The sequence below is a fragment of the Nycticebus coucang genome, chromosome 14 (assembly GCF_027406575.1).
Source record: "Nycticebus coucang isolate mNycCou1 chromosome 14, mNycCou1.pri, whole genome shotgun sequence".
Taxonomy (NCBI): domain Eukaryota; kingdom Metazoa; phylum Chordata; class Mammalia; order Primates; family Lorisidae; genus Nycticebus; species Nycticebus coucang.
In genome coordinates, this window is record NC_069793.1 from 59,387,461 (window position 1) to 59,409,640 (window position 22,180).

At 43.9% G+C, this 22,180-nt stretch overlaps 1 protein-coding gene across 1 annotated transcript in view; it reads right to left on the bottom strand.

Annotated features, from left to right (window-relative positions):
- DNHD1 (dynein heavy chain domain 1) overlaps positions 1-22,180 on the bottom strand; it is an 87,095-nt gene that overhangs the window by 23,269 nt on the left and 41,646 nt on the right. Inside the window, 13 exon segments of the mRNA XM_053560557.1 lie at positions 3,685-3,973; positions 4,216-4,408; positions 4,578-4,755; positions 4,942-7,822; positions 7,937-8,034; positions 8,354-8,479; positions 12,349-12,553; positions 13,127-13,221; positions 13,659-13,857; positions 13,953-14,080; positions 18,771-19,094; positions 19,097-19,262; positions 19,761-19,918. Coding sequence (XP_053416532.1) covers positions 3,685-3,973; positions 4,216-4,408; positions 4,578-4,755; positions 4,942-7,822; positions 7,937-8,034; positions 8,354-8,479; positions 12,349-12,553; positions 13,127-13,221; positions 13,659-13,857; positions 13,953-14,080; positions 18,771-19,094; positions 19,097-19,262; positions 19,761-19,918 — 5,040 coding nt within the window.

Below are 22,180 nucleotides of genomic sequence, written 5' to 3' on the forward strand. Positions count from 1 at the left end.
CTCCACTATTTCTGATGAGAATTTAACCATCATTCTTTAAGTTGTTTCTCTATATGTAATTCCCCCGCCCTCCCAACCATTTTCAAAGTTTTTCTTTCTTTTTTTTTTTTTTTAAGGCAAGAATGAAACGAAATTTATTGAGGACTCCACTTGCCTCAGTCTTCCAAAGTGCTAGGATTACAGGCATGATTAACCCATTCATTAACCCATTAATCAATGAATGGTGGATTAACCCATTTATGAGAGCAGAGTTCTGATAACCCAATCACCTTAAAAAAATTTTATTGAGGAATCCACTTGCCTCAGCCTCCCAAAGTGCTAGGATTACACCCAGCTCATCAGAACAGATTGTAAGGGGAATATGTTGAACTCAGGGTTTGGTCTGAGGTACTAGTAGGACAACAAGGTGTAGAAGTATAGTAGATAGTTGGATAAACAATTCTGATGCTTAGGAAAAAGACAGGTTTACAGAATAGCAAAGTTTATAATGCAGGATACATTCACCATAGACAGTGAATGTGGCCATGACAAGTAGGTAGAGGCCGCTTTCTTTGGTTTTCACAGTTTGAGTGTAATGTACCTAGAAATGGTTTTCTTTTTATTATTCTGCTTTGGGATAACCAGGCTTTTCATATCTGAAAGTCAGTATTTTTCAAGAATTTTGGTAAATGTTTCCTCACGTATTTTTATGCCCTATTCTCACTTTCTTCTCCTCCTGGGACTTCAATTATATATGTGTTAGACTTAAGTTCTACTCATGTTTAATATTTTTATACTTGTATTCCTCAGGGTTCATTGACTCTTTTTTCTGTCATCTCCAATGATTTGAATGTTTGTCTCCTCCAAAACTTATGTTGAAATTGAATCCCTAATGTAGCAGTATTGAAAAGTAAGGCCTTTAAGAAATGATTGGGTTATTAGGACTCTGCTCTCATAAATTAGTTAATCCACCATTCATTGATTAATGAGTTATCCTGAGATTGTATCTGGTGGCTTTAAAAGAAGAAGAAGAGAGACTTGAACTAGTATGCTCAGTCTCCTCACTATGTGATGTCCTGTGCCACTTCAGGACTCTGCAGAGACTTCCCACCAGCAAAAAAGCTCTCATCAGGAGTTGCCCGTTGACTTTGGACTTCACAGCATCCATAACTGTAAAAAATAAATTCTTCCTTAAAAATAAATTGCCCATCCAGTGAAGTTTTCATTTTAGTATTTCATTTTCTAATTCTATAATCTCCATTTAATTATTTTTAGTAGTTTCTATCTCTCTGCTGAGATTCCCTATTTGGTTACTCATTAAGATTATATTTTTCTATAAGTTTGGATACTTTTACAGTAGCTACTTTAAAGTAGTATTTGTCTTTAAAATTTAGTATTTGTCTCTAAAGCTTAGTATTTGCTAAATCCAACATCATCTCAGGATCAGTTTTTATTGACAAATTCTTGTTGATAGCAGGTCACATTTTTTTTCCTGTTCTTTTTCTATATGTCTATTAATTTTAATTTTATGCTGAATGTTTTGGTGACTGTCAATCAAGAACCCCTTTTATACTCTGCTAGTATTCATTCTACAATGTTTGCATTGTAGAATGTTTGCAATGCTTGCAATAGTTTCAATCCTGGTGTTAGAATCATGTTGCAGCTGAAATCTCTTCACAGATCTACTGTACTATTTTTTACACCTTAATTATTTATATAAATTCAATAAGACAAAGTAAGCATACAATCATAACACAGTTACAAAGGCTAACTATTATAGTTAGAAGGAATTACAGATTTGGAAGCCAGATAGATTTTAATTTTCATTCTAACACTTAATAGCTAGCATGTCTTAGACAAGGTATAAAATCTGTGTCTCAGTTTCTTCATTTTTAAAAGAATCATTACCAACCTCCAACTTACTAGGCTTTTATATATACTAAATATGACATATGGGGGTGGCACCTATGGCTCAATAGGTAGGGTGCTGGCCCCATATACCAAGGGTGGAGGGTTTGAACCTGGCCCCGGCCAAACTAAAACAAAAAAATAGCCAGGCATTGTGGCGGGTGTCTATAGTCCTAGCTACTCGGAAGGCTGAGGCAAGAGAATTGCCTAAGCCCAGGAGTTGGAGGTTGCTGTGAGCTGTGATGCTATAGCACTCTACCAAGGGCGATAAAGTGAGACTCTGTCTCTAAAAAATAAATAAATAAATAAATAAATAAGACATATGTAAGGCATGCAGCACAGAGTAGATACTCAATAAATTGTACCTATGATTAAGTAATAATGCACCTGTAGTAATGCTCATTCCAGTTTTCTCTGTCTCATAAGGGATTCGTTGTTTGACTTGGCAACCCATCCGAGGCTTTTGCTCACTGACTTCCTTGACTCCAACAACCTACACTTATACTTACACTTCTACTCAATCCCATGGCCAAATTTAGAACATGTTATCATGTGAAGGGACAGCATTTTAAAAAACTTTAATATCCCAAACTTTCATCACAAATTCTCCACTTTCCTTTGGTATCATTTCTTCTACAAACTCTTATTGAGTGCTTACTTCCTATTGGGTCTATCAAAATGAATATGACAAATCTGTCTTTTCATAAAGCTCAGCATGTAGTGGAAGAGACAGACAAAGTAAGCATACAATCATAAAATCATGGTTACTGTAAGTCATTGTACAGAGCACACGATGAGTATGTAACCTATCCTGAAGCTCAGGCTTCCTGGAGGAGTTACTGCCTTGATAATTTAGAAAGATTAAGTAAAATGTAGTCAGATAGAGGAGAGAAGTCAGAGATGACAGCAATTCAGAGGCTACAGGAAGCCTGCCTTGTTGAGTCTGGTTAGGGTGCATATAAGAGGATACAAAAGAAAGCCTCCTCATAAGCAGCTTTGCAAGAACATTTGTCAAAGTTCCAGGTAATGATCATGTGAACTATGGCAATAGGTGGGAATATTCAAGAGATATTTAGGAGACAGAATTGAGAGATGTGGTGACTGTACATTGATGAAAATTAAGGAGATGTCAATAGGATTTCTAGCTTAAGTGACAGGTTGGATGGTGAAACCTAATATTAAGAGGACACACAGAAGGGTTTTTTGTTTTTTTTTGAGACAGAGTCTCATTTTGTCACCATGGTATCATAGCTCACAGCAACCTCACTCTTGGGCTCAAGTGATCCTCTTGCCTCAGCCTCTTGAGTAGCTAGGACTACAGGCACCTGCCACAATGCCTGGCTATTTTTTAGAGACAGGGTCTCACTCTTTCTCATGCTGCTCTTGAACTCATGACTGATGCAATCCACCTGCCTCAGCCTCCCAAAGTGCTAGGATTACAGGCGTGAGGCACTGCGCCCAGCTCACAGGAGCAGATTTTAAGGGAAATATGATGAGCTCAGGGTTTGGTCTGAAGTACTAGAGGGACAACAAGGTGGAGAAGTATAGTTGATAGTTGGATAAACAGGTCTGATGCTTAGAAAGAAGCCTGGGTTGGAGATAGAGGTTTAATAGTCAAAGCAAACGAAATGGTGGATGAGGCCAAGGGTTCACGGCATTACTCAGGGAGAAGATATTAAGAAGATTAAACACTAAAATTTAATCTATAGACATATATTTGAGAGTCAACGAATATTGCTTGGGATTTTACAGTCTCAAAAGATGAAAGTCCTTCCTTCCCTCCTCCCAGATCCTCACCAGAAGAGGCCAGGTGCAGATCTTCTAGCAGGAAGAGAAGAGAGCCTTTAGAATCCTGGTGATGCCCAGTTAACAGGCTGTCTTCATCTTGGCCCTGGACCCCTCTGCTCAGCAGGAGACGGAGGTGGGTGGAGCTAAAGGCAGGGTGGATGGAGCTGTGTATGTAAGGGTGACTTGGCTCCACTAGCACCTCCACGAAGGCTGACTTCCCTGTTGCTGCCTCTCCAACCAGCAGCACTGGCTGTCCCCCTGACAGAAGCAGGTCCACCACATGTAAGAGTCGTTCAGTCTGCAGGACAGAAAGGGGCTTATTGTGGTAGCTGTAGTATAGGATGGTAATCTAATTGAAAATAAAAAGTTTAAGGGACTTGTCTTATAGCTGTACTTAGAAAAAAATTCATATAGTCTTAGGATTATGAGGAGATATCAAAGAAAGGGAGCAAGTGGGCCTCAGTGAAACTTCAGACATAGATTACCTCTAGCAGAGCTCCTTAAATTCAAATCCCAGCTCTTGCACCACTGTGGTCATACCTGAATAGAAGGGTAGAATATGCCCATAGGCCCTTTGACATGGTTGCTCAGGTATTGTTCAGTGAAAGCGACAAGTGTCCCATCTTCAGGGTTTACATGTAGATCAAACACCAAGGCTGAGGATGGTGGCTCAGGGTAGTTGGAGAGAAAAGTAATAGAACTCCTCATGAAGGTATCAAAGAGGGGCCAGAGCCTGCTCGATGGACACATGGGCAAAAGGGTCAGGCAGTTACAACACTTTAGTTTGTGACACACTCACACTCTCCACCATACCCCATCAGGGATTCATATGGGTTTCAACTTCCATGGGCAAGTCCTTCTCAACCCTCTGCATCCCCTATCCCCCCCATCCCTGTGGGCACCTGGAGGGAAGATGGGCTCCGAAGCTCCAGATCAGGGAAAAGAGAAAACTGCTGATAACCAGCAAGTGGTCCCTGCGCTTATTTGCTGTGTCATCACTTTCAATCTGGGACTGGTTCAGAGAGCTGCTTTTTGAAGATTTAACACTTTGGGCCACAGGATCATTAAAACTGAAGTCCTCTGCACAGGTCACCATGGCATAAACAGGAGCCCCAGGAGAAAAAGGAGGTGGAGAAAAGAGGACAGGTTGACTATATCACTTCTATTTGCTTTCAGTCCCCTGACCCAGCTCCACCCAGACTCTAGCTATATCCCAGCCACCCTCAAGGTTCCATCTCTCTCAAATCAACCTCTCCAGCTCCCTACCTGGGCCATGTGCCTTCTCCTCCTCTAGACGCAGGTGGGGATCAAGCAGACCACGCAAGATGCGGGCAAGGCTGGTTACTTCTGCCACACCTAGGCAAACAGCCTGATACCCATGTACCTGTAGCACAGAGCTGGCACTCTCGCGGGCAAGGAATCGGAATGTTGCAGGCACGAGAACTTCAGCCAGGAGATTGAGCTCAGTGACTGTCTCATGCTGCAGGCGGTACTCATGGCGCAGGGATGCCATCAGGACATTAAGCATGTTCTGCCAAGTCTGCTCCCCTCCACACCAGACTAGGGCACAACAGCCCACTACTGTGGGAGACATGCCTGTGGCATCTGCCACCTCCATCAAGAGAAAGGTACCTGGGGGTCGTGCTATCTGCTGTCCATTGGGAAGACTAAGCTGGGGAAGATCACTCAGGAGGCAAGTAACGGAGTCCAGCCAAGCAGCATTGGTGGCCCCGTCACATATTATCCAGTGGTGAATCACCACTGATTTCTCTGTCTGCTGTTTTGGGTCCTCATTGTTACAATGACTGGATGTACGAAGAACCCTGGGGAAGACACCATGGTGCCAGCAGGGGCCCTCTAGCCATCCCAGGAACTCCTGAGGGCTGAGGGCAGTGGGGTACAGGTGGGTAATTTCTACAGGCTGGCAGCCTTGAGTTGAGGCATCCTCCATGGCTGCCAGTCGATTGTGGATCTTAAATAAGCTGTGCCAACAAGTTGTCTTGCCGCTGCCTGCAGGGCCCAGTAGCAGAACGCCTGAGGCCCGGCATAGGGCCTGGCTCAACTGTTCCAGGGCCCCCAAAATTTCAGGGCTGGGATGCAGGCCTACCTGCCTCAGTTCCTCCACCATCACTGGTTTCAGCAGCCTCTGGGTCATAGGCTCTTCCAGCACTTGACTGGCACTAGGAAAAAGCCCACAGAGCAGCTCTCGGAGGTTGTGCAGGTGGAGTCCACTGAGGACACTGAACAGTGGTGAGCGTAGCAGGGCATGCAGTAGGGCAGCCTCCTCAATGGCAGCCTGGCTGCGGGGCTGCTGAGGCTTGGGTTCCCTGTTTGTCTCATTTAATGTCTGTATTGTATCTTCTAGTATCTGCTTGAGCATTGGTAAGCGGCAGGGCAGGGGCCTAGACAACAGCTCATGCTCTAGGAAGAAGAATTTGGATAGGCGTGTAGCCATGCGGGAGGCATCCCTAATCCCTGCGCCCAGAAGGGTCAGCTCTGCCACTCGCTGTAGATCAGGCAGTGCCAATGCCACAGGCCGCAGTAACAAGTGTAAATTGGCAGGCACAGCAGGGCTCAGGGAACTCAGTGTCAGGAGGCAGCCATAGCCAAGGCGCATGGACACCTGATGTTTCTCAAAGAAGCCACTGCCAAGGATCTGGGGCTGTGTGGGGTCTACAGTGCTAGTGGTCTGGGAAGCTTCCTGGTACAGCGGGGCATATAGGTAGTGCAATTCAGCAAGGCGCTGGCCCAAAGCAGACAGCAAACCAGAGGGCAGCTGCTGAGCTGCCTCCAACAGCAGCCAGGCACCACACTGCAGGGCACCATTCAGGTAGTTGCTCAGGCATTGGGCCTGTAGCTGAGGCGAGCAGGGCATCGTCACCAGTTGGCGGCCCAGGGCCCATGCCAGGTTATTCACTATAGCTGTCTTGCCCACACCACGAGGGCCCAGTAGGGTCCCACAGGCCACCTCCTCCAGGGCCAATAACAGCACCAGGGCAGGTCGCTCAGGCAGCAGATTGGGTAAAGTTCCTAGTCTGGGACCCAAGTACTCATAATTGTATAGGAAGGACCGGCCCAGCACATCTACCCAGCATGCAGCTGGGGACAGAGAAGGATCAGTAGATGCAATAGTCTTGAGACTCTGCAGGGGACTTTGGGGGATCATGTGAGGTGAACCCAGGTGATACTTGAGTTGGCGAACCCAGTGGAAGTCTTTCAGATCACTGACCTGGTGCTGTTCAAGCAACTGTGCTATATCCCGGTGAGTCGTTGCCATGACCAGCAGAGCACTGAGCAGGCTGGCCTGGCGGACAGAGGAAAGGGGCTGTCCACCCTGGGAGACCCTCTGGGCCCGCAGAGAGTACACCAGTGCCTCGAGCTTATGCGTATGCCTGGGTACCATGGCTGGGCTCCCTCCCTTAAGTAGAACCTCCTCCATCTCAGCCCGCCACACCACCTCCTCTGCCACCAGCACACACTGCCATGGGAAGGCTTTGACTAAATCTAGCCAGTGGTAGACATACAGTTGCAGGGCCACTTGGCTTTTCTGGGGAAACTGCCTGACAGCTTCAATCAGGAATGGCCCCTGGCCAAGGCGGGCAGCCACACAGTTCTGCAGCATTTGCACCAATGCCAAGCACAGACTCTTCTCAAGAGAGCCCAGCCACTTAGGGAAATCTGGGTACAGAGGAAGGGGCTCCTGCAGCTTTATCTCCTCCCCACCCACCCCTAGCACTGCAAGTGCCTCCACCTGAGTCTGTTTGCTTGGGCTTGACTCGTCTATGTCTTTCTCATCAACAGGGCAGGACTTGAAGGTCACAGCATGTACATGGGGAAAGCAACGTCGTACCCATAGCTGGGCCTGATATGACTCTGGTGCAGCAGCCAACAGGGCTACCAGCTCACTGTCACTGAGGAAGAAGAGGCGGGGGAAGTGAGCACACACCCCATACAGCACACTCTCCAGAGCCATGATAATGCCCTCCAGCTCCACTGATCCTGCCTGCAGCAGTTGTTGCAGCTGCTGGCCTTGAAAGTAAGGGCTCCTCTGGGCATTGGGCACTACAAGTGACAGAACCATGGGGTCAGCTACAGAGATGCGCATCAGGGTTCGATACTGATCATCCATGGCTGTGAAACGAGCATTCTGTGGCAAGAGAAAAGGTAAAGAGAGGACAAATACGAAGTGGTAGCTCCCCTTCCCACCCTGAGCCCCACTATTCAGAAGCCCATCCTGCCTCATGCTCCCCGCTTCCCTTACCAGGTCAGCACTAGGAAACTGGATCTTCATCTCGTGTAGAACTTTATTCAGAAAAATCCACTTCTGCTGGAAAGTCACCCATACCTCCAGCACAGCATCTGTGTAAAAGCGAGAGGAACAACAGTGGGAGACACTAAGGTTCTAGCTTCTACAAGGGGGTCCAGTCTGCTCCTGACCTCTCTAGGGTCTCACCAGACCAACCAAAATACTCCGCTCAGCAGGACCCAGGGACCTTACATGGAGAGATAAAACCCTCATTGTGAATAAAGACATGGTCATCTCATCCTAAAAAGTAGCCCTGAAGTACATCCTCACTTTGTCATCTCTTCCCTCATCTAACCTCTACCTCTCACACTTACCCCTCTGGGCCTTCCTGTCCAGGTCCCATCATCATTCCAGCTAGAGGCTTACACTCACCCAGGCCATGCATGATGGTCACCCAGTCCAAAGCTGTTTTGTATAAGTCTCCTGACTTTTGGATGGCCACAATCTTGAACAACACCTGAAGACTTTCCTGGATGGAATCCTGCAGGCTATTGTAGTCTGAAGATGAAAAAAGTTAGCAGGTAGTCAGATGGGGCAAGGGCAGGTGCTAGAGCAGAGAAGAGCAGAACAGGTGACCTTCTAGGGGAGGCAGTTGACCTTGATACTCTTTCTATTATATTTTGAAGGATTGCATTGGATAATACAGCAGAACCAGTAGAGAGAGTACTTGGGTCTCAACATGGGGAGAAGAGAAACTTCCCCTTGCCCAGGCACTGTGGGCAGACTCCAGGCCAGCTGATTTCCCTGGCTAGATACTATCAGTATCTATTTAGTCCCATGGAAGTTCTTAGAAGAACTAGAGCCTCCAGCCTGGGAAGAAGGTTCAATGGCTCCAAGTCCTTACATAATATTTCTATAGCAAGAATGCCCATTCTGGCATGAAAGGGCTACTGGTAAAAAAGCTGAGACCAGAATTTTCTCTCATAGTAATAGTACTTGGTCCCTAGTGCTGCTTGAAGATTTATGCTATTATGCCATGTGAGAAGTGAGATAAGGACAACAACTGAAGTGAAAACAGGAGAAGAATCGAGAGAGGAGGTTGATTCAGGTAGATATATGATTCTCCAAACACCCCTCTTCAGGAGGAAAGAGAGTCCTGCTTTCAGAGTGAAAGAACATCTATTCTCTAGAGAAAACATTATAGGAGTTAAGATTTATAGCCCTGCTGTCTACCTCCTTTATCTGCTCGGCTCCATGTGAGGAAGTAGAAAGGCCCATCTCTTGTGCTCTAAGGCAGGCCACAATCCTACATGCAGCTACCTAAATAAAAGTATTTCAAATCTCTGCATGTCCACACAGACCTCAAGTTCTCAAATGATCTGGGGAAGGTCATGAAAAGGCAGTGTGAAGTCTCAATTGACTTAGATCCAAGCTGTGTCTATCAATGCAGTACATAAAACCCACAGTTTCTTGGGAGTAAAAGTTCTGATACTATCATTTATAGTATCTCCTTGTTCTTATTTGGTTAAGAATCTAAAGAGGAAAATAATGATTGGTAACTATGCCCAAACTTAACAATAATCTTGTATTCCTGGGGTAGGAATTAAATACATAAGAAGTTAAACCATCTTGGGCTCATTTGGATGAAAAAAAGCCATCAGCCTCAGGGAGTGTGGCCACCACAAAGATGTGGTCCTTGGTTAACATGCCTGGAGTTAACAAGAAAAGGAAGCATGACATAGAGGAAGCAGAGAAGCTGTAGAGAGAAACCCCAACCATGTGCTTGGTGCAAATGCCAGTTTAGAGAGAAAAGGGAAAACTGGAAAGGAGCAAAGGTGGTGGAAGGGCTGTGAGCTCAAGTGAAGACGAAGAGGTCCCATAGTGGTGTCTGAAGTTATGCTCAGAGGCAGCCCAAGGCCCAGATTATCCAGAGCCTGTACTCTACTATGAATTTTTATTTATTGCTTTTAGTAGTAGAGGAATCTAAGGATGATGCAGAAAAGTGGTGGAGACCAAGTAGAAGCAGATCTGCAAAGTGCAGAACCAGAGTAAGAGATGGCGAAAGGATCAGCATAATATGTGCTCAGAACAAAATCTCCTTTGGCTCTTGGTGCAAATGTTAACTGTAGAAATTTGGACTTTGTATCAGTCAGAACCAAAACGTATGAGTCCTTGTAAAGAAAGATTTGAACAAGGAGGTGGGTACCATATATCAACACGCTGCAAACAGAAGGCATCCTTAGTCAAACACTGGGCTTGGAGAGGTGATAAGATAAAGAGTCTGGCAATAAGGAACATACATGTGAGAATAGGAAGCACGTACATTCTCCTCCTTGCAGAGGTTGGACCACTTACACGTCTTCTTCAGTTGGACTTCCACAGAGCTCAAATCCACTCACGTTTTTCTTTCCCCATTGCTAACATCCTAGTGTAGGCCACTATCACTTTTCAGTTGGGTTATACCAATCGTCTCTTAACTTACCATCTAATTTCCATTCTTTGCCACCCCCTTCAACCCATGTGCCATGTTGAAACCAGAATCATATTAAGCTAAAATATGATCATGTCACTTCTCCACAAAAAGTACTTTAGTAGCTCTCCATAATTCTCATGACAGTAAATTCTTAATATGGCCCACAAGACTTTGCATGATCTGACCTCTCCAGCTCCATCAGCCCATTTTCTCTTTTGTTATCTTTTGGACTCCAGAATTAGAAACTCTTTTAGTGAATGTTACCTCTTCTTACCATAGAACATACTGAATAATGCCAAAAACTCAACTGAAATTCACAGGTCTCAAGCTATTCTTTAGAAAACCCAAACATTTTTTTGCTTCCATTAGTTGAATTGTAGGCTCGCCAAGAGTCAGAGTGTGTTTGCAAATCTAGTTATCTGAGTTATAATCTTAATTACAGAATGTAATCTAATCTTGTGTTAACCACTAAAATATGGGTGGGAAAATAGCTGTTTCTAGGGAAACCATAGAAGGCTTCAGTAAATGCAAGCTGCTAACAACATGTTATTGGGTAAAAGCAAGTCAATTTTTAAAAATCGGGAAATTACAGTAAAAATCTAGAAAAGTTCTAGACTCAGGTAACTTTACAAGTATCTTTCTGTTGCTGCCTAACTTTACAGAAAGTGAAAGTAGACAATGCATTAATGCAAGAAAAGCATTGAGGAATTATCAGTGGACCCCAAATCAAAGAAAAGTTCTTGTCCTTAGGTTAAAGGGTTAATAAATAAATGTATACATATGTACATGTTTTAAGCTAAGTGCACATGTATATGTTTTAAGCTAATACATAAAAATGCACATATACACGTACATTAATAAATAAATATGAATGTCTATGTTTAAACTATGTGTACATCACATTTGTGCTTTTTCTGACTTTTTGGATACACTGATTGGGTTCCAATTGTATTAGATAAGAGAATTTCAGCTGGCTACAGTGGCTCACACCTGTAATCCTTGCACTCTGGGAGGCATAAGTGGGTGGAATACTTGAGCTCAGGAGTTTGAGACAAACCTAAGCAAGTCTCTACTAAAAATAGAAAAACTGGCTGAGTGTTTAGTTGGTACCATAGTCCCAGCTACTCTTAAGGCTAAAGCAAGAGGATTGCTTGAGTTCGAGAGTTTGAGGCTGCCGTGAGCTATAATGCCATAGCACTCTAGCCAGGCACAATAGAGTAAGCCTGTCTCAAAAAAAAATAATAATAATAATAGTAATAATAGAACTTCTCTCCTACTGGAATTCCTCAACTATATCATTTTGGATGCTTGTACATATGCTATTCCCTGTATCTGGTATGCCCTTCTCACCTTGCAAATTTGGCAAACTCCTTCTCCTTCAAAAGTCAGCATGACACCTCTGCCTAAGACTTCTCTGATTCTCTCTGGTTCTTTGACTTGGTTCTCTGCCTGAGATTCTACTGTCCCCAGTAAGGTCCTCTATCATACACTTATCCCTGTATCATTGTCTGCCCTTCACTGGATAAGGAATTCCTGAGAGCCAAGGCTGCTGTCTGTAAACTTCAGGTGTTCTATATTTAGCATAAAGTAGATAGATGATTTTTATGAGGGAAAGAATAAAGGAGTGAATGAATGAGTGAGGAATAAAATCAGACAGCAGGGTGCAATCTAGAGGACAGAGCATTGAAAGATGGAAAAATGTGACTGGGAGGAGTTTCTGTGTACAACCAGAAAGGGAACCTCTGCTGGGGGAGCCAGGCATTGGATGGAGAGGGGGTTTCCAAGGAGACAAAGACAGTATGGGAGCTACACAGAAGATGCTGTCTCAGAACAGACTGATGTCTCAGGCTGCACAGTGACGGTTAGGCTGTGGATAGAAAAGCTGAATTGGGCAGGGCTTTGGTAGATGTGGTGGATGAAAAAAGCCCCCAGCAGGGGAAGAGCTGGGTCTCACCTGAGAGGATGAAGGTGCCACTATCCTTGCCCACTACTTCCCCAAGGAAGCGGACCATATGCCTTTTGGAACGCTCTGGGGCTTGAGGCTCATAGGGGACATGCAGGATAAAGTTGAGCAGGCGCAGCTGGCGCACTTCCCAGTGCCTCTGTAGCTTCCTCAGGGTATCCTGGGCATGAATTCGCTCGTTTTCCGAGTGCCAGACCTGGAACAGCTGGGTCTCAGGAACTAGGACTGTATAACAGCTTAGGGGATAACCTTGGACTGGGACTTGGGGATTGGGTCTAACACAGAACTCAAGAGGCCAGGGCTCAGGGGAGTGGAGAACTCAGAGAGGAAGGGGTGAGTGAGACTATCAGGCTTCAAGGCCATCAGCAGCATCTAACTGCTTTGATTCAGGGTCACTGCCGTGCAACCTACCCTTCTGAAAGGCTCCAGCTGCAGACAATACCATGCTCTTTGGAGACAAGGACTGGGGACATCTGCCATTCTGTGTGCCCACAACTTTAGGGCTGTCACTCACTTTCTTCCCCCAACCCCCTTCGGGGAAGGGCATAGTCACAGAGCCATCTGGCACTCACCCATGGGATCCCCATCTGGAGACTTAAGAAAACTGTTCCTACCCTCCAGGCAGGTTAGCAGTCTCAACCCCCCTCCTCCCCGCCACACACACACATATTCCAGCATCTACTGCCTCTTGTCTCAAGAGGCTTCTGGGCTTTGGGTTTATTATAGGTCTTGATATTGGACCTCCCTCCCTCCCTCCTATGGGTCCCACCTGGTTGATTCGATCTGCGAACTCCAGCAGTGGACAAGCGAGCAGCTGGCCTAGTGTTAGGAGTTCTATATTGTGGAGACTGCCCAGTCCTAAGGCTGGAGGTAGAGGAGAAAAAAGTCAGAGCAACATCCACTATGTGGCAGAGTCCAGCTGATGTCCCAGAGCCCAGTCCTTCCCTAAGCCCCTAAGCCCAGAGCCCAGCCCAGCCCAGCTCAGACCCCAGACAGCAGATCTCAGGAAGCAACATAGAACCAAGAGCTTGGAACCCAAGGTCCAGAGCACAGCTCAGGGCAGAGAGGTAAGAATCCAGCTGGAGCCTAGCCCCCATCAGTAGAGAGGACCCCACACAGTAGTGAGGGATGTTAGAAATTTTTGTCCTTGTGAGGAAAAAGAGGTTGTACTACATAAGAGAGTAGGGAGCAACCTAGGGAGGAAAGCTGTTTCCAGCAGGAGTAGCGGGGAATTGAGTTGTTGCATGGCTCTAATTGCTATATTCTTCCCTTCCTCCTCCCCTCTGTCTAACCAAGCGCACCTAGCAGAAGGGATTGGCAGTTGACGTTCTGCAGCTGCAGGCTGCCCAGCTTGGTGAGCAAGGGCAGGCAGCTGCGGAACTCCTCCAGTATGCGTATGCAGCGCTGCAGCACCGGGCTGTGCAGGCCCAGGGAGGTACTCATCCGCGCTGCCTCCGTCAGCCAGCCTTCTGTTTTCGCCTGGGCCATAGACAGGCTGAACTATAGGGAGAAAGGCTGTCAGCCTGAGACCCTTCCCCACCCACACACTACAGTCCTCCACTCCCACAAGAGAGCTCCAAAGAATGTGACGGCACCTTGGCAAAAGCCATGCACTTCCACTCGCTGATGTTTTCAGAGATAACTCGGTACAGGTGCCAGATGCGCTGCTGCTGCACGATAGGACGGGTCCCACAGACAGGAAAGGGCACAGGCTTCTCATCTCCTGTGGAATAGACCTGGCTGAGACCTGGGCTATTTGGGGTAGGGGAAGGAGTTGAAGAATTGTTCAGGCAAGAGGCCACTGGTGACAGAAGGAAAGATCAGGAAAGTGCTGGCAAGGGCAGATTTCCAAATTGTTCAGTGCAACAATGGAGGTTGGGTCAATCTGAAGAAGTTATTTTAAGGAAAGAATATCTGGGAAAACGTAATGGTAGTGAAAGGGAAGGATTCCTCTCTATTAGTCTCCATCTCACCAACTCCATTCTGGCCACTCTGAACTCTTTACTATTGCTCAGATATACCAACCGTGCTTCCTCCTGTTAAGAGCCTTTGCAGTCAAGGTTCATTCTTTCTGGAATTGTCTTTCTTCAGAGAACCACATGGTTCATCCCCTCAACAACTTCAAGTCCTTGCTCAAATAGCATTTTCTTAAAGGGGCCTATGAAGATACAGGCTATCCCACCAAAAATTCCTCTTGATCCTCCCAGGCATTCTCAACCCCTCTTCCCTGCTCTGGGTTTTTTGTTATTTTTTTTTTCTTTTTTCTATGCCCTTTATCACTTTCTAATATGTGACTTTTTTTTTATTTATTATTTATTGTCTTTTTCACCCATTAGGACAAATGTTCTGTCATTTGCTCATTAATGTACCTCAAGCCGGGTACACAGCAAACACTCTTAAAAATGTGTTGAATGAGTGAATGAACTGTCAGCTCAAGAGAAAGTTCAGTGAGATGAACATGATCTGGCCCACACAAGGGGTAAATGGTGAAGCTCCCTGTTGTGTTTGTCTTTGACAATTATTCCTTCCCTCATCTCACAAGTTACTGCATTAATTCTTAATCAATTTTTTATAAGTTGTAAAATATATGTCAAAAGCAATTTTTAATTAACAGTAAAAGACACTGGACGACAGTCAAGGTTATTGTGATAAGGTTGCCATTCTTAGTCTCTTGAATTCCAGTATACTTTCTTGAGTGGGACACAAAGTAACAGAGTTAGATCTGGATGTTGGGAATCATGCATCTTACATGCATGAACATTATCCATCACGAGACCTTAGAATATTAAAACTCTGGGAATCACTAGGCTATCAGAGCTCTGATCTGACAAAAAATAAAATGACCATAAAACTAAACTCTTCCAATCTTTCTTTGTCAAACCTCAAAAGATTTGGCTAGAGACTCATAATCTTTGATGGCAGTTGTCTCAACATCCAATACTGGAAAAATAAACAACTTCTTCTATAAGGAAGAGCAGAAACGACATCTCCAAACACATGAAAGATAAAGACAAGTGTAGGGATTAAGAGCAAATATGCTTTGATGGACATTTCATGGTATCTACTCAGTAATTTTCATTGCATTTTAAGTTTTTAATTGGAAAATGATTTTAAACTTTTTAAATTGCAAGAAAAAATAGTAAAACATATCCCTGTAAACCTTTCATCTAAATTCACCTTTTGTTAACATTTTACCCAATTGCTTTATCATTTGTGTTCACATGCTCTATGTGTGTATGAGTGTGTGTATATACACAAACACAGTTTTTCCTAAATTATTTAAGGGCGAGTTACATAAACAGATGGCCCTTTATCTCTAAATTACTCAAGTGTGCATTTCCTAGGAATAGGGGTGTTCTCTTACATAATCACAGTACAATCAGCAACTTCACAGATTACGCTGATCCAATACTTTACTGTCTATGTTCCAGTTTCGTCAGTTAACCTAATAAGTCCCTATACAGCATTTTCCCCCCTCAAATACAGCATACAGTCTAGAGTCAAGTACTGCATTTATTTGTCATGTCTTTTAACTTCTTTTAACCTGGAACATTCCCACAGACTTGTCTTTTGAAACACAGACATTTTTTAAGTAGATAGCCCCTTTTTGACCGTTTTTGTTAGTTTTTCATGTTGTGTTTTTATGATTTTTAAAAATGATATTATTCTCAGATGGACTCCTGCATCAGTGATGTATCCTTCTCAGATCTTACATCTATGGCATATGATGTCCATATGTCCTTCACTGGTGATGTTAATTTTGATCACCTGGGCAAACTGCTGTACAGTTTCTCCACTAATTGCTATTTCCTTTTCTTCCTTTGCAATTAGTAAGTAGTCTCTGAGAGAAAAATCTCTAAAACAGTGCAAATACCACGCATTCTGCATCTTATCAATTTTTTCCAGATTTGGCATCCATTGATGATCCTTACCTAATTTAATATCTACCATAATGGTTGCAAAATGCTGATTATTCCACCGTAGCCCTCCCTCTCCCTCCCTCCACATTTGCCAGTTGGCTTTTGGCATTCTGCTATAAGCACAAGTTCTCACTTCTCCCTAATTGGTTGATCTATTTATTGTTATTCTAGATAATAAATTTGTTTATTCAATAGTTTAGAATTTATCATTGTATTTTGTTGCTCAAATTAGCTCAGATTTGGCCAGTTGACATCTCTTCTGTATCCTTGCGACATGCTCCTAACACTTTTCAAAAATTTAATGCTTTCTTACTTCTGGAATAAAAAGATAATCTAGGCTCATCTCGTACCTACTCTGCCACAGCTCTGGAATCATCCATTTTTCTGAGGAGCTCTGGCTCCTTTTAGCAGGAAATGGTATTAGAAACTGAGATCTGAACACAATATGGCTTCTTACTACTAGGGTATCATTGCTTCTTCTGCTCTTTAGCAGATAGAGCTAGGAAATATATGCACATATATATATACATGTAAGCATATACTTACATGCATACACATGTGCAAATAAGCATACGCATAAGAAGGGATGTCCGGAAAGTATCCAAATGTATAGTCTTTAATTTTCTTATTACATGGCTGGATACTTTCTGGACAGTCCTTGTATACAATGTGTATGTGTGTTTTTAATTGCTATAGAAAATACAAAGTAGATACCATAGAAAATGGAAGCTTATGAGATAAGATCACAACTTTTTTTTTCCAGAACTCAGAGAAAAAGAATAAAGGAATAAGTAATGGGAAAAGAAATGAATGAGTGATCTAGGAAATCTAACATACATAGAAGAATTCTATCAGTTGTTTGAATTACTGAACAACTGATAAACAGACTACTTGCAAAAAGATCATATTGATATCTCTTTTTCCCATGGTACTAAAAGTCAGAACACAATGATCCAATATCTAAGTTTAAAGAAAAAATTTTTGTGACTTCGGAATTTAATATTTAGCCAAGTTGTGATATGACATTACACAATCATTCTCAGCATATAAGTAACTCAAAAATTTTAACATCTCTGACTCTCTTCTGAGAATAAAAATACACAAGGAAATACTTCAGCCATCTGAGGAAAGAATGAAAATAAAGATGTGATGGTAAAAAAAAAAAAGCTGTAAGTAAATAAATCAGTAAACCCCTTATGTCAAAATAGCTGTTAAAATGGTTATAAAACAAAATGAATGCCAACAGTAATGAATAAAATATAGACAAACAATTAAAAATAAGGGGTAGCTATTAATCATTTGGATCTAAAATTCTTGACTATTTTAACAAAAACTGGGAGTTTGGTGAAGAGGAAGTGCTATAGGGTTTCCTGGGCCCAGTACCACACGCCCTAGCAGGAGAGGTTAAGGTCTATGGTCCTTGTCAGTCAGAGTATGACAGCCTCCTAATACTCTGCCATAAAAAAACATTCCTTGCGTGGGAATGGTCCCAGAGTGTCCTTCACTCACATCCAGACACATGGCCCTAGGATGGCGGATGCCCACAGGTAGAGATGGTAGTAGGTGGTAGTTGTTGAAGGGGCACCTCAGGAACAAGGTGGCTTTCCAAGGGATGTAAGTGACTGCATCTGAGAAAAGGAACTTGAGCCCACCAAGTTCTTTATATGCAGAAAGGAACCAGCCTAGCCGCACCATTGTGTGAAAGGGCTAAGCAGCTCAGTGCCTGTAGCACAGTGGTTACAGCAAGAGCCAAAGACACTGAGGGTGGTGGGTTCGAACCCAGCCCAGGCCAACTAAACAACAATGACAACTGCAACGAAAAATAGCCAGGCGTTGTGGCAGCCGCCTGTAGTCCCAGTATTTGGGAGGCTGAGGCAAGAGAATCACTTAAGCCCAAGAGTTTGAGGTTGCTGTGAGCTGTGACGCTACAGCACTCTACCCAGGGCAACAAAGTGAGACTCTGTCTCACAAAAAAAAAAAAAAAAAAGAAAGGGCTAAAAATAACAGCTCTGTCCCAGTCTTTTCTTGTGTGCTGCTAAAGCCTCAGCAGCCTCCTCTCTATACCATTTAGACTGAAAACAGTGGCTACTGGAGCATCAAAGCCTATTCTTATCTGGGACCTCCTGCCTAGTATAGGTCTATGTTAAATAGGGCTACACAAAGGCAAAGTTCTACAACAGAGCTCCTTTACGTTTCTCCTGCACAGGCTTTTAGCCCCTGGCCCCATCGGATTCTAATGGAACATCCACTTATTTGCCTTCACTACCAAACCGTGAGTCCCCAGTATCCCCACCCTAAACATAACATCTGAGATAGTCAGTGAATAATTTTATCTTGCCATTTTTGTTTATAAAGAAATCAGTAAAAATATGTGATTCTGAGGCTTGCTTAAGGTCACACAGGACACAAATCCACAAGTCCTGACTCATCTCAGCTGGTAGGGGAGGGAGAAGGTTGATGCAGGGTGATGGGCAGGGCAGAGATCCTCAGTACCAGTGAAGGTGGCATAGGCATGATGCAGTTCACTGACGTGGATGACTGTGTTCTGGAACTGACGCTCCAGGGCGATGAGCTGGCGCTCAGTGCTTCTCTGATCTTGTGTGGGGTCCATGAAGGGACCAGACAGGGCTTTCTCAATCAGTTCTTCCAGGTCTGCCAACGCTGCTGCTATCAGCTGCTGCAGCTTGGGTACGATGGAATGTTGCTTGCTAAGTAGGAACTCTGAGGCCTGGCTTTTCTCAAACTGAAATGCCTCCCACACATCCAGAAGCTGTGGGGCAAGCAAAGGGTAATGGAGCAGATGTGGTTGTGGGGGGGAGGACTGGGAGAGATGGGTGACTCACTGAATTGCCCTCTCACCGAAATGTCCAGTGCATCCAACTCAGCACTAACGAGGTTGAAGTGGCTACGGATGAGTTCTTGGAGTGACCGTATGTATTCCATTTGCTCCTCCAGCTCCCCATACTGTTCATTGGCCTCATTCAACTGCAGGGGTTATAAGGTGAGACCAACATTCCCACAACCCTGCATTCTTCTTGGAGCCCATCTCCAGTGGGAATTCCTACTCTGGAATGGTGACTCCAGACTCAGCTATAGCCTTTTAACCCACTGGGATCAGGGGCAATGTGGGATCAGATCCCCTTCTGACCTAGGTTTCTCTGAAGGTTCTTACCATAGTTCTTACCATACCACTTCCTTGATAACAGGACAACATACCCCTATCGGACTGTCACAAAAAGCAGAACCACATTTCTGAAAGCAGGACTCTATCTCTCTCATCACACCAGGGCCTCCCATTGACATGAGAAAGCTAAGAGCCATGTAAACAGGATGAGAATTAAAAAGGGCAGATAACTTAGGTGAGCACAGATGAAGAGCATCAACCCCTACTCAGAGCTCAGCAGGAACCTGAAGAAGAGTGTGCTGAGCTTCTGAGCATGATGGGCCCTGGATGAGTGGGGAAAATCGATGAGGAGAGCCCACCTTCTGAGAGCACTGTGCGATGGCATGCATGTCTGAGTTGATGGTTTGGAAGGCCTGCATGTAAGCTGTTAGCTCTGTTATGAGTTTCTGAGTGCGACTCCAGCACTCGCTCTGTAGCTGTTCGAGAATGTCCTTCATCACGCTGTTCAGCTTGGATTCTGAAGACAAGAGAGTCAGGTGTTAGGAGATGAATGAGAAAGAAGGGGACTAAGCTCCAGAGAGGGAGCTGGCTGAAGGGAACCCAGACCATGAATTCATTTCCTCACTCATTAAACATTTACTGGACCCCAGCTCAAAATCCAGCCAGCTGGTGTGCACTGAGGCCTGTGCTCATCACTGGCAGACAAGAAGGAACGGATAAGATAGAAATTTATCCACCCTCAGAAGCTCACAATAGGATATCAGTGAAGACAGACATATAAATGGACACTCACAAACCATTGTGATGAATCCTCTATGAGTACCCCAGAGCCCTCAACCAGCGAAGGGAGTGGGGCCAGGAAGGCTGGAAAGGCCTCCTCAGAAAAGGGACAGTGCACATGGCTGTGTTGAGTAGTTAATGCTCCAAATAGATGAAAAACCATGTGCAAGGGCATGGAAATGATGTTTGTGAAGAGCAGAAAGCCCTGTCAGAATAAAAGTGTTCTGCTTTTGGAGCCTTACTGCTAGACAAGATACCAAGAAGAGGGGATAATCTGCCTTTTTTGGTTTCTAAGGATTAAAAAAAAGGAGCTCTTAGGTCAGTGGTTCTCAACCTTTCTAATGCCATGAACCTTTAATACAGTCCAAAGGGGTCATGACCCACAGGTTGAGAACAAATGATCTTAGGTGAATATAGGGCTAGAAGATATTCCCAGAAGCTGCCTCTGGTAATATGAACAACTTCAATGTCTCAGAGGGCAGGAAAACCATCCGCATGATACCTCATCAAATCTAAGATACTACTAATTGTAAGAAGTAGCATTATTTACATACTACTAAAAAAGAAAGAAATAATGCCATCTAGACTGTAACATGCCATCAATCACAAGACACCTTTTAAGTTCAGAGATGCTAAAATATACATAGAACAGCAAAACTGACAGAGAAATATAGAATTCCACCAAATACAGTATAGAGCGCTTCCTATATACCAGACACTATTTCAAGTACTTTACCTGCATAACCCATTTTAATCCACATAAATTCTCTTTAAGGTAAAATACTATTATTCTCCTTGTTTTACAGATAAGAAAACTAAAACTTATGCTATAAACATAAAATATATAAAGTATTTGTTTATATAAATAGTTTTAAATGTATATATATAATGTGTATCTATAGAAGTAAATCTGGCCTATGCCTTCTTAGCATGTCTGCAACTGGATAGTAAAATAGTGAGTTTGAGGAGCAGATAGTTGAGACATACTGACTTGGTGTGGTGTATTCAGAGCCTTGGAGGGAAGAACCACGAGGAGTGGGTAGTAAGAGCTGAGACTGAGAACCTATCAAGATGGAGCTTATTCAAGAGCATCCTATGTTCAACAAAACACAGGAATGTGAACTTAATCCTTTGTCAAAGTAGCCTCTGACCCATGACAGCAGCTAGGCCTTTGCAGCAGCGCCGCTTTGGGACAGTAGCATTAGGCAGTGAAGGAAGAAAGGAGGCTCAACAGCGACACCATGTGGTATAGAGGAGCAACAGATTGGTAAAGATGGATGAGAAAACATATTTGAGAGATATTTGGGAGGCTGAAGAATGAAAAGGATTTGGCAACAGGTTGGATGTAGTTGGGTTAAGGAGAGGGAGGAGTAAAGGATAACATTAAACTTCTGAGGAGGACAACTCACTAGAGTGGATAATTACATTCACTGTTCAAGGGAACTCACAATAAAGAGGAACAGAGTTGAGGATAGGAAGATAAAATTATATCAGCAAGAAGGATAAAAGTAGACAGAAGGGGACAAGCTGAAATGAAAAAATTGTTAAGCATCTATTATATGTCATACTAGAAGCGAAGAGTATTACTGCATTTAAACCTCCTTACTATATTCTGGTGAGTGAATGCATTATCAGGCCCAGATTACAGATAAAGAAACTGAAGCAGTGATCTAAACTTACAGAGCAAGTGAAAAACAGACCCTGAATTATCAAACCAGTGCTTATTTCTGTCCACTTGTTCCTCTTGCAGAAGTAAATTGATTCTAGACTAAAGATCAAGAAGCTAACAAACTAGAAAGAGAACACAAACTTCAGGAGCAGCAGTAGAGCAAGCCAGAGAGAAAGCAGGCCAACCACAGGCCCTCCCTGTTCCTGCCTTACCAGTTGGAATCCCCTGTACAAGAGCAGGCAATTTTAGTGGCCCATAAGATGCCTAATGAAACATGTGCTTTTATCTGATAGGGAGGGCTAGGCAAGCAGGAACTTTCAAACAAACTCT